This window comes from Sciurus vulgaris (genome assembly GCF_902686455.1).
Source record: "Sciurus vulgaris genome assembly, chromosome: 7".
NCBI lineage: Eukaryota > Metazoa > Chordata > Mammalia > Rodentia > Sciuridae > Sciurus > Sciurus vulgaris.
Window position 1 is genome coordinate 53,971,227 of NC_136467.1, and position 12,420 is coordinate 53,983,646.

Here is a 12,420-nt window from a genome sequence, read left to right on the forward strand (position 1 = left end):
AGAAAGCAATTTCCACTAGATTTATAGAATACTTTTTACAAAAAAACTATATTATTTAAGTAAGCAAAAAAGAAACTTCCTATAAGAAAGCCCTTCATTAATTTCTTTCCTCACTGATCTTCCATACAGTCATTTCAGTGATAGACCACATAGATGACAATGGTTCCATAAGAATATATCATCTAAGCCAGCCATAGTGGCATAGGTCTGTAATCCTAGCAACTCAGAAGACTAAGGCAGTAGGATCGATCGAAGGTTTGGGTGAGGACAGCCTAGGCAACCTAGTGAGGGCCTAAGCAACTTAGTAAGACCCTGTTCAAAATAAAAAAGAAAACGGGCTGGTGATGTGGATCAGTGGTTTAAACACTCTAGGGTTTAATCTCCAGTATCTCCCCATGCCTGGAAAAAAAATTATATGTATGTGTATATATATACACACACAAACACACATACATATACACATATATATATCACCCAGTAATGTCAGAGTCAATTTAGTTTGTGTAGATACACTTTGATACTTCAACTCTCACCTGACACATTTTTCAGGCTATATGTGCATCATTAAATGACACATCACTGTATTTCATTTGAACACACAACTAAGGAACAATTATTTTACTTCATATTTACACTGAAAACCCACTTCCCTTTGTGTCCTACTATCGCATTCCATTCCTCTTCCACCTGTCTGTTTCGGTCCCCAGATTGCATTAGGTTTTCACTCCCTTCCCTCATCGCTACATTATGTGGTCATTCATGCCACCTAGTGGAAACACAAAATGAGAAGGCAGGGCTTTAAAAGGCCATCAAAACAAAGGCAAACAAAAGCCCTGTCTGTTTTAAGAAATTATAAGTGCCTACCCTCACCCAACATAATCATATGGGAACCTAGTGGGGAAAGGTGGGAAATCTGGGTCAATGGAGTACAAGTAATAGAAATGCCTGAAAATCTGGCTGAAATAATACTCCTGCTGGGCACAGGGCACATGCCTGTAATCCCAGCGACTCAGGAGGACCACAAATTTGAAGCAAGCCTCAGCAACTTAACAAGACCCTAAGAAACAGTGAGACCCTAACTCAAAATAAAAATCAAAAAGGGCTGGGAATGTAGCTTGGTAGTGAAGTGCCCCTGGGTTTAAACCCTAGTACCAAACAAATAAGCAAGCAAAAATTCTTGATATTTTTGGGATTTACTATAGAAAATAGGAAATATTAATCACTGCCATTTATGTATGAATTTAATTCATAGAAAATATAGGTAAGAACCTACAAAGATTCTGCAAGAGAAAATGGACTAACAGGCAGAAAAGCTCACGTTTTGGGTCTCAGTTCTGCTTTACCTATTTAATACCCCTTATTTAACCTCTATGAGCTTCTGTTTGTTTTCCCATTTCTGCAATGAATGTCACCAAATTCCAGAGTTTTTATAAGGATTAAACAGATAATACTAATGCTCAGCCAGGGGTATGGTTCAGTGGTACAATACTTGCCTAGCATTTAGGGGGCCCTGGGTTCAATCCCCACCCCTCTTAAGGTTTATATGTGAGGTGTTCCCCAAAAGATCATGTGAGACAATGCAAGAAGGATCAGAGGAGAAATGATTGGGCTGTAAGAGTCTTAACCCAAACAGTGATTTAATCCCCCTGACAGGGATTAACTGAGTGGTAACTGAAGTGGTAGGGTGAAGCTGGAGGAGGTGGGAACTGAGGCATGGCTTTGGGTATATATTTGTATCTGGTAAGTGGAGTCTCTCTCTGCTTCTTGATCACAATGTAAGCTGCTGCCCTCTGCCACACTCTTCCGCCATGATGTTCTGCCTCACCTCAAGTCCTGAGGAATGGAGCTGGTTATGGACTAAGAACTCTGAAATCGTGAACCCTCAAATAAACTCTTCCTCCTCTACAGTTATGCTGGTCAGGTCATTTAGTCACAGCAGTGAAAAAGCTGACTAAAACAAGCCCCCAAAACCAAAACCAAACAACTCCCCTGCCCCAAGGCTTATTAAGAGAAACGAGAAGTTCTGAAAATTGTAATCCAACAATAACACTGTTAATAGTACCAACAAGAAAAAATAAAACCAATGTGTCTCAATGTATCTATCCCAAATCTTTTTTAGTGGGCTCAGATTATAAAGTGCAAGAATATGATTTAATTTGTACGCAACCAACTTTCCAATGATAATCTAGGGCAAAGTATATAAAAAAGTTTTTAAAAGGGTAATTTAGGGTAACAAGCCTAAATTTATAAAAATGGTACAAAAAAAGGCTCAAATGAAGTAAAATAAATTACTGAAAATTGAGAAAATGTTGCTGCACATCAATAAGGGACCTTGAGGCTGTCAAAAAAGAGGTGAAGAAGACTGCTGCTCAGAGTCATCAAAAAGTTCACCAGACCCTTTAAATGAGTTCAAATCTCTTGATAAAATTATTCTCCAGGGTTATAAAACAAACAAACAAACCCCCCCCCCCCAGGCAACTATGGTCACAGGACACTGAGATTACCAACCTTTCAAAAATCACGGAGAGCTGGGAATATAGTTCAGTTGGCAGAGTGCCTGCCTAGCATGCACAAGGCCCTGGGTTCAATCCTCAGCATCACAAAAATTATTAAAATCAAAACTAACATGTAGCTGAGCATGGTGGTGCACAATTAAAAACCCAGCTACTCCAGAGGCTGAGGCAGAAGGGTCCCAAGTTCAAGATTAGCCTAGGCAATTTAACAAGACCCTATCTTAAAATAAAATGAGAAAGGGCTGGGGAGATAGCTCAGTTGGTAGAGTGCTTGCCTCATAAGCACAAGGCCCTGGGTTTGATCCCCAGCACCGCGCAAAAAAAAAAAAAGAGAAAGAATGAGGATATAGCTCAGTGGTAGATCAACTGCCAAGTACGAATGAGACCCCCTGGGTTTTATGCCCAGTACTGAGAGAGAAAAGAAAAAAAAAAAAAAAAAAAAAAAAACCAAACAAACAAACAAATTAAAAAAAAAAAAAAAAAAGCCCTTGAATGCTGGGGATACAGCTCAGTTCACAGAGTGCTTGCCTGTCAAACACAAGGCCCTGGATTCAATCCCCAGCACTGCAAAAAAAAGAAAACTGGAAGAACAGTAACAATAATACCAATTTATCAAAAAAGGAAAAACGTGGGGATTGGGGTTATGGCTCAGTGGTAGGGTGCTTACCTAGCATGTCTGAAGCACTGGGTTCAATTCTCAGCACCGCATAAAAATAAATGAAAAAATAAAGTAATATTACTTCACTACTAGTAAGTCATCTACTGGGGCGGGGGTGTACAATGGTAAGTACATGCTTGGCATGCCAAAAGTCCTGGGTTTGATCCCCAGCAAGGGCAGCAGGGTGGTGGTAGAGTAAGTCATCTATAAAACGATTCTGTATGTTTCTTGTGAAAATTAAGCAATCAATGTAAAGTACCTAACAAATATTTGGCACTGAGAATGCTGATGACAATGAAATAAGCTGGGGAGGTCACTGAGGGTTTCCTGGAAACCAAAACCTGATATGAAACTTCAAAGAACATTAGAAATTGAAAAAATAAGAACGACATCAGGAAATATAAGAGGGATGTGCAAAACACATTTCAACAAACCACTTTTTCAAAGAAAAATAAAAGGAAACTGAAGATCAAGAGGGTAAGTTATACTGAGGTGGTTATGAAAGTGCTTGTGTATCAAACTAAGAGGTCTCAGAGATCAAAGTGGTGAAAGTGGATGATGTTTAACAATCGTGAAATTTGAAGTTCACAACTTAAGTTTAACCTAACAACACTACTAATGACAGGATAGGGGTGTAAGCATTTTGTAAAGTATAAAACACTGTATAAATAGGATGATACTTCAATCACAACATCAAAAAAATCATCCATAAAATGTATATTCCCTTTAGCTCTATTTAGATAGATAATTAAGTAACAATGAAATTGAAAAAAGAAAAAAAAAAATTGTACACCCAAACAAAGTGCCATCAATGACAGTCAAATTGCCTACCTCAACTACCCTACAAATAAAATATATTAAAATATTTACCAATAAGAAGACTTTTTAATCTTCTGTAGTCTTCAGTTGCATCAAAAGCATCACCAGCAAATATTAACATGGGTTTTGTTCCCTCGGGACATTTACTATTCTGTGAAATGGGGAAAAAAAAAAGGTAATTATTCAACTATCAAAGTCTAAACTGTTAATATGCTGATTTTTAGGCAGTCAATACATATGGTAATTTGTTTTAGATTATATTAACTATTCTAAAGCTATGTCTGCAAATACTGATTTTATAGTTAAAAAAAAAAAAAAAAGATTAGATTTTTAGGCTTATAGACACTTAGACTGAAAAATAATTGAGCCAGGTACAATGGCATGCCTATAGTCCCAGCTACTTAGGAGGCGGACTGGGGAGGATCCCTTGAGCCTAGGAGTTCCAAGACCAGCCTAGGCAACACAGCAAGACCACATCTCAAAATAACAATAATAATAAAAAATAAATTCTTGCCAGTTGCAGTGGTGCACACTGTAATCCCAGCAGCTGGGGAGGCTGGGATAGGAGGAATCACAAGTTCAAAGCCAGCCTCAGGGTCAAGTGCTTCTAAGTTCAATGCCCGTATCCCCCCATAAAATTCTTTTTTCCATTCATTTACATTTATCATATAATAGGAGGTCAAAGAATGATGTTAAACTACTTTTTAACATTAGTTTATACAGAAAATAAAATTAAAGCTACATTTGAGAAAAACAAAACCAACTGAAAAAAACTAAAAATTGCCCTCTCATAGCCAGCATTCCAGAATCAAATAAATTTAAACTGCAGTTTCTCTGAATTATTGTACCACTGTGCTTTCCTACTGCGTTACATTAAAAGCAACTTTAGGAACAAGGTATGGTGATACCTACCTGCAATCCCAGCTAAAAGGGTGGCTGAGGCAGAAAGATTTCAAGTTCAAGGCCAGCAACTTAGTGAGAGCCAGTCTCAAAATAAAAATAAAAAGGGCTGGGGATGTGGTTCAGTGGTTAAGCACCCTTGGGTTCAATCCCTGGTACCAAAGGAAAAAAAAAAAAAAAGGACTAGGGATGTGCTAACATGGTAGATCTCTTGACTAACACAGGTAACACTCTGGGCCCAATACCCAGTAATAGGAAAGGGCAGGGGAGACTTAAAATTTAAACCACTACCCAAACATTCACATGGAAAACAATGTAATTTTATACAAGTTGTAGAAAATACGGATCAATTCTCACTTCATAGTCTTGAAGTGCTTGCTATAAAAAAGTATTTTGTCTAACTCTAGATTTTCTATACTAAGGATACGTGAAGAAGATTTAGAAGCTACCAAGTAAAGAAGAAATTCTTTTTTTTTTTTGGTGCTGGGGATCAAACCCAGGACCCTGTGCTTGTGAGGCAAGCACTCTACCAACTGAGCTATATCCCCAGCCCCAGAAGAATTCTTTAACTGAAGGATTAACTTATGAAGGAAGGTGAAAGGTTGTTGGTCGAGTTTCCCATTAATTCTAGTACCTCCACTCTGACAGGTAATCAGGGATTATCCAAATCCAGCAGAAAAACAAATAGGAACAAAAAAAAAAAAAATGTCACTCCAGCATTATTTACCGGATCTTCAAGATTCTATCTGAACCTTCCCCAAGGATTCCTAAATGAAAGAAGGTGCTGAAGTTACAACTCAAGATGTATTTGTGGCACAGACAAAATGACAAGAAATGAATGAAAATGGGGTCCAAGTGCCAACAAAATCTTGTGTGCTTTCCCTCAGTGCCGTCATTCCCGGGTTGCCTCTGAGAGGCCAAGCAGGATGTACTGCTACAAGTGTGTCATCTGAAGTGACATCTCTATTCAGTCAAGTCACTGGGCCATTTCCTTCCACATGTAAGTCACTCTGAGGGGAAGCAAATATGAGTAGGAAAATAAACCTCTCAAGATTGTATTTTTCTCTTTTCAGTGCTGAGGATCAAAACCTCATGCATGCTGGGTAGGTGCTCTATCACTGAACCACCCCCTCCCCATTTGCTCAGGTTGATGAATGGGAATCTTCAGTCTGTTTCAACTCCTGCACTTATATGTTGTGTTCTGCCTTCCAAGAACCTTTAAGCCTGAGCATAATACTCAACTTTGGCTCAGCTCCAACTCTGGTTGCGAGTCCTTCCCTACTTGATCTGCACCCAGAGGTATGTGTGTGTGCAGCTCTGGGTCCCAGCTTGGTGGGAAGGCATGACTCCAGGGTCAACATCTGGCGTTCTGCTTGTCTGAGCCCATTTTGAGCTTGAGGAATCAATCTCAATCTAGTAAAGTGCTTAGGTTCCGTTGCTTAAAAAAAAAAAAAAAAAAAAGAAAAAAAAAAAAAGAAAATGGTACTGGGAATTGACTCCAGGGGTACTCTATTACCGAGTTGCATCCTCATTCTTTATATTTTGTGTGGGCGGGCAGGGGTACTGGGGAGATTCGGGACACTCAACCACTGAGCTACATCTCCAGCCATATTTTGTATTTTATTTAGAGACAGGGTCTCACTGAGTTGCTTAGTGCCTCACCACTGCTTAAGCTGGCTTTGAACTTGCAGCCCTTCTGCCTGCCTCAGTCTCCTGAGCCCCTCGGATTACAGGCATGTGCCACCATGCCCAGCCCCATCCTTTTATTTTGAGATAGGGTCTCACCAAGTTACTAAAGCTGACCCCAAACTTGCAACCCTACCTCAGCCTCCTGATGAGCTGGGATTATAGATGTGCATTACCACACCTAGCAAAGCTCAGGTGCTTTTGATCATTGTTCACCAAAAGCCCTAATCGCTGAGTTCTAGATGCTTTGCCATTTCCCCCTTATCTGTTTTCTTTTATACAGGCCCCAGCCTTGTTCAGGGGTCTACACAGAGCCAAACCTTTCTTCTATTTTCTGATTCCTAGGGAGTAAGGTAAAATGTATCGTAAGGAAGGACAAGAAGTTATTGAAAGGAAGGAATGCAAGAATAGCATTGAAATGCATTGTCACATTTTAGAACTTTACCCCAAAAGGCTTTGAACTGCAAAATGTGCAGAACATGAACAATTAAGGCCCAGCTAAAATTCCTTAAATGGCCTCACTGGCACACTCTGAATGGTACAGGAAAAGTGTCATCCTTTCAGTTTTTCAACTTGAACAACTTGTGTTCTTGGAATGAGAGGAAAAAACATTGGAAAGCAAGTTGACTTCTCATAGCTAGCACAAACTTCAAGCCAGCAAGCCCATTTCACCTTCTTAGAGATTATTTGAGTGGATACAGAATATTCTATACAATTTCATTTGTATTTGCTAGGATACATTAGCCTTAAGTGTGGTTAGTACATGTTTTGACCATTTCTATGATTAAAAGTGAAGTGTGTGTGTGGTGTGGGTGTATATATATATATATATATATATATATATATGCACTAATTAAAACAGTACTACTAATAATAGGAGATCAGTAGAATTGAGCAGGAGAATTGGGGGAATGAGAGAAAGAGAAGGTACTGGAGAATGAGATTGACCAAATAGTGTGCATTATAAATATGGCCTAATGAATCCCACTATTATGTAAAATTATAGTGCACCAATCTAAAATAAAGAAAGAAGTGCACTAAGAATGCATTCCTGGACTGGATTGTGGTTCAGTGGTAGAGCAGTTGCCTAGCATGTATGAGGCACTGGGTACAATCCTCATCAACACATAAAAATAAATGAATAAAAAAGGTATTGTATCCATCAACAACTTAATTAAAAAAAAAAAAAAAAAAAGAATGCATTACTATGCTGGGCCAGGTAGTGTCACCAGCCTATAATTTCAGAAACTTGGGAGGCAGAGGCAGAAGAAAGATTGGGAAGTTCGAGGAAAGTCTCTACAATTTAGGGAGACTATCTCAAAATTTAAAAAAAAAATAAAAGTAAAAAGGGCTGGGGATGAAGCTCAGTGGTAGAGTACCTCTGGGTTCAATCCCCCTAAAAAGAACATAATGAAGACTGTATTTTTGCACTCTCTTAATTTTATGATGGACAAAGTACCAATTTCTGAAAGAATAAAAAATTTGTTGTTCACATTTGAGTAGTGATTTTAACTTCTTTCATCTTAAAGCTTTTTTAAATCATTTTCTGTTCCCACCCTCTCAAGGGGATAATGAGCCGGAAATAACTAAAACTATAAAGGAAGGAGAAATCAGAAGCAGATTATCAGAAAATTAACATTGATTTAACGTAAGATTTTCCCTTCTCCTTCCTTTTTTTGCAGTACAAGGTTGACACCAGGCCTCACGGTTAGTACTCTACCCACTGACTATACCCCCCCAGACCTTTTATTTAGAGCTAGGGTCTTGGTAAAGTGCCCAGCTAGCCTCAAAACTTGTGATCCTCCTGCTGTCAACATCCTTGGTAGTGTGGGGATTGCAGGGTTGTGCCAACACACCTGTCCATCCTTTTCTTGAATTGGGTAATTGTACTCCTGTTTTGGATTGTTCCATGGGAGGGGAGAATTAAACTGCTTTCCTCAACGACCAAAATCTAAAGTAAACTTTTAGTCAGGCAATTTACTACCTCCACTGATATGAATACAGTCCTCCTCATTTATATATGCTGTATTCTGAAGTTCAGGAAAACTGGAAAATTAAAATTTTGACCCCTCCCTGCAGAAGTGATCAAGGTTCCAGATGGTTCAAAAACTACAGATAGGTTTCAGTAGTATTATATATACGTCTACTAGTAGGGGAATACATTCTAATTATATAGTAGAACTCTGTCAACAGAAATAAAAATTACATAGAAGGTATATCTACAGTCCCCAGCTTAGGGAGGGTTGAAGCAGAATAACAAGTTCGAGGCCAGCCTTGGCAATTTAGTGAGATGTTGCCTCACAAGACAATTTTAAAAAGGGGAGGGGACTGGGGATGGTAGCTCAGCTATAGAGCACTTTTCATAGTAGAGGGCAAATGCCTGGGTTCAATCCCCAGTCTTTCCCCACAATTTACACAGTAAATGGAGGGATGTATTAACAATCTCAAATGAGGTTAGATTACTGATGAAAACATTTATTTAGGTACTGGGGACTGAACCCAAGGGCATTTTATAATTGAGCTACTTTCCCAGTTCCCCTCCCTTTTTAAATTTCAAGACAGGATCTCACTGCGTTGCTGAAAGTTGAACTGAACCCAGGGGCACTTTACCACTAAGCTACATTCTCAGTCCTTTATATTTTTAATTTTAAATGTTAAGACAGGGTCTCACTAAGTTGCTAAGTTCTGTCTTTGAACTTGTGATCCTCCTGCCTCAGCCTCCTAAATCACTGGGATTACAGGTATGTACCACCACACTCAGCTACAAACACTTTTAAGACAATGTCCTATTATAGAAAACCATCATCTGTGGATTGAAATTGAAGTTACTATACAGTAAGTGGTATGGTAGGTCTTGCTGATGGAGAGGGGTCAAGGCATGGCAGGGTCCCTTATACAGCTGGTTGAGGACCATTGTTTACCTCCTTAATCACTATTGATTGGCATTGCCTAATCAATCAGGGGTCAGAAGTTGGAAAAGGACTATGTGGTCCTGTTCCTGATGCCCTTCTTCCCAGCTATTGTTCATCTACTTGCAAACAGTAGCAAATCAATCATTTAGTCCCTTTTCCTTTGACAAAATGCAAATGCCTGCTTTAGATATAAGCTTGTGTAGTGTTTGGCTAAATGTATGATCAATCAATGAGTTATAAGCAATATCAGCACCCTCATTTAGGGGGGGACAGAGCATTCACCATCTGGAAAGGGATAGAGAAAGGTATAGGCAAAGAATGGGTTCACAAGAGAAGGGAATGCACACAGAAGGTTAAAAATGAAACTTCAGCCTCTGCCTAGTGTCTGCACTGCTGACTAGTAACTAAGCAGGATCACAAAGCACATGCACACATAGGCATGGAGAAACTGACAAGAAATTGAAAACAAAAATAATTGTCTATCATGTAACCAATTAGTTTATGTATTTTTTTTTTTTTTTTTTTTTTTTAACAATATAACTGGCTTGTACTTGTATAAAGGAGCTTGTTTGCAAAGGACTCAAAGAAGCTTAAATTCCCCATTCTGGAATAACACGCATGCAATGCTAGTAGGGAGGACATAGAATGCATCTTCCCATTTGTCTAGGCAGAGCGATGATCTTCAAGAAACTTTCAAAACAAGCAGTTAGGGGCTGGGGAGATAGCTCAGTTGATCCCCAGCACCACACACACAAAAAAAACCACAACTAGTTAGGCTCCGACTTACCTCTACTTTGTCTATAAATACCCAGGCCCCTCAAGCAACCTTTAGCTACTGAGGGTTACCTGGTTCCCTAAAGTGCCTGTGCCTTAAAACTCATTCACCTGTTTCTTGCCTTTCAAAAACTTCCTTTGGGGCTGGGGAGATAGCTCAGTCAGTAGTGCTTGCTTTGCAAGCACAAAGCCCTGGGTTCCATCCCCAGCACCACAAAAAAGACCCAAAAACCTTCCTTTGTCTCAGAGAAGAGGGGTGGGATTCCACATAATAGCAGCGTATATCTTTTTGGGTTAGGCAATTGTCAGGCTACGCTGAGAAGCAAGACTATATACCAGACTAAGCATTGTCATACATCAAGAGAATTTCCTGTATTTAGCTCAAGAAATTACGACTATTACAGTGGCACATGCCTGTAATCCCAGGGACTTGGGAGGCTGAGCCAGGAGTATCTAACGCTCAAAGCCAGCCTCAGCAACTGAGCAAGACGCTGTCTCAATATAAAACATTAAAAAAGGCTGGGGATGTAGCTCAGTGGTAAAGCAAGCTTGCATTCAATTCCCAATACACACACACAGTGCCTATCATTTCCATCTCTAGTAGCATTCTAGAGTTAACGTTTCTGGTTTTTTTCTTCTTTTTTTTTCTTTACGGGAATTGAACACAGCACTTCATACATGCTATAAGCACCCTATCACTAAGCTACATCCCCAGTCCTCTACTTAAGTCAAAACATTAATTTTGGGGTGCTGGGAATCAAACTTAGGGCCTTGCACATATTATACAACTGCCCTACAACTGAGCTACACTCCCAGTCCCACAATCATGTTAAATAATTAATTACATAGTAATGTGTCAATGATCAGGTAATGGACATCTCTCTCAAAGATCTATATTTTAAAATTTTAAGTGAATTTCAGACAAAAAATTACAGAAAAGTAAAAAATAAAAATCACAGAGATGGGGTATGACTGTCCAGGTATCTCATACTGAGAATGTATATGTATGGCTTTGATTCCTTTCTGCTTTCCATGACTTTCTCTCCCTTTATCTAATACCCAACCTAGAAACTTTTAAAAAACACCATTTTTTGGGGGAGATCCCTTCTCCCTCATTCACCCATTGAGAGAGAAGTTTTGGGAGGCTGGGGCTATCACACCAGAGAGAAAACAGTACAAAAGAATTTAACAGTACAAGTATATTTATATTTATATTACTGCTCATAATAATATATAGTAAGTTATCATAGTTATAAAAATATATGATAAAATCTTTTGTGTGTGTGTATGGTGCTAGGAATTGAACCTCCTGCATGCTAGGCAAATACTCTACCACTGAACTGCAATCCCCAGCCCTATGATAAAATCTTGTAAGAAACTGAATGAACTAAAGCTTGACAACTAACTCTTTTAAGAGAACAGAATAAAACTGCAGGGGCTGCTAAGTTCCACTAATTTCTTTTCATTTTCTTTGATTTTTTCTCCTGATCTTCAGTTATTCCTTTCTGCAGGTCGCTTTTTCAACCCCTTCATTTTTCTAGTTTGTAGTTTGCTTAGGTCTTGTTTCTGCATATGAATCCTTCCATAAGTTGTACCAAAAGTATCATGGGAGATATTTTTCTTCTTCTTTGGCTACAAAACAAAGGGAAAAAAAAATTGGTGAGTGTGTGTATATCTTTTACTTCTTTTTAAAATGGCATTCTACTATCATGAACTGCTAAAAATCAAATACTCAACAACTACTTTAAAACAATTTCCATCAATGAGGGTTCCCTCAATGCTATAGTGTATAGCACTATATATCTTTGTTCTCGAACCTAACTATCCATAACCCATCACCTGGGAATCCTGTTAAAATGTAGATTCTAATTCACCAGGCAAACTGTCAGGCCACACTGCGAGAAGACACTAACCAATGTCGTATATCAAGAGAATATCCTTTGTTGAGTTTAAGAAATTGTGCCTATCATTTCCATCTCTAATGTTATTCCAGAGGTAACATGTCTACTTTCTAAAACCACTTAAAAAAAAAAATCAAAACATTTATGCACATATGGTTTATACATCCTTTCTCTAAATTCCCAGTCTTCGCAATGCCTTTAATGATTCTTTTTTGCTGAAAATGACAGTTTGGACTATCAGAAAGTTCTAAGCCAAA

The 12,420-nt window shown here is 38.7% G+C and overlaps 1 protein-coding gene across 1 annotated transcript in view; it reads right to left on the reverse strand.

Annotated features, from left to right (window-relative positions):
* Nucleotides 1-12,420, reverse strand: part of RPF2 (ribosome production factor 2 homolog) — a 52,476-nt gene that overhangs the window by 9,389 nt on the left and 30,667 nt on the right. Inside the window, exon 7 of the mRNA XM_079149186.1 lies at nucleotides 4,042-4,141. Coding sequence (XP_079005312.1) covers nucleotides 4,042-4,141 — 100 coding nt within the window. The remainder of the gene's footprint in view (nucleotides 1-4,041; nucleotides 4,142-12,420) is intronic.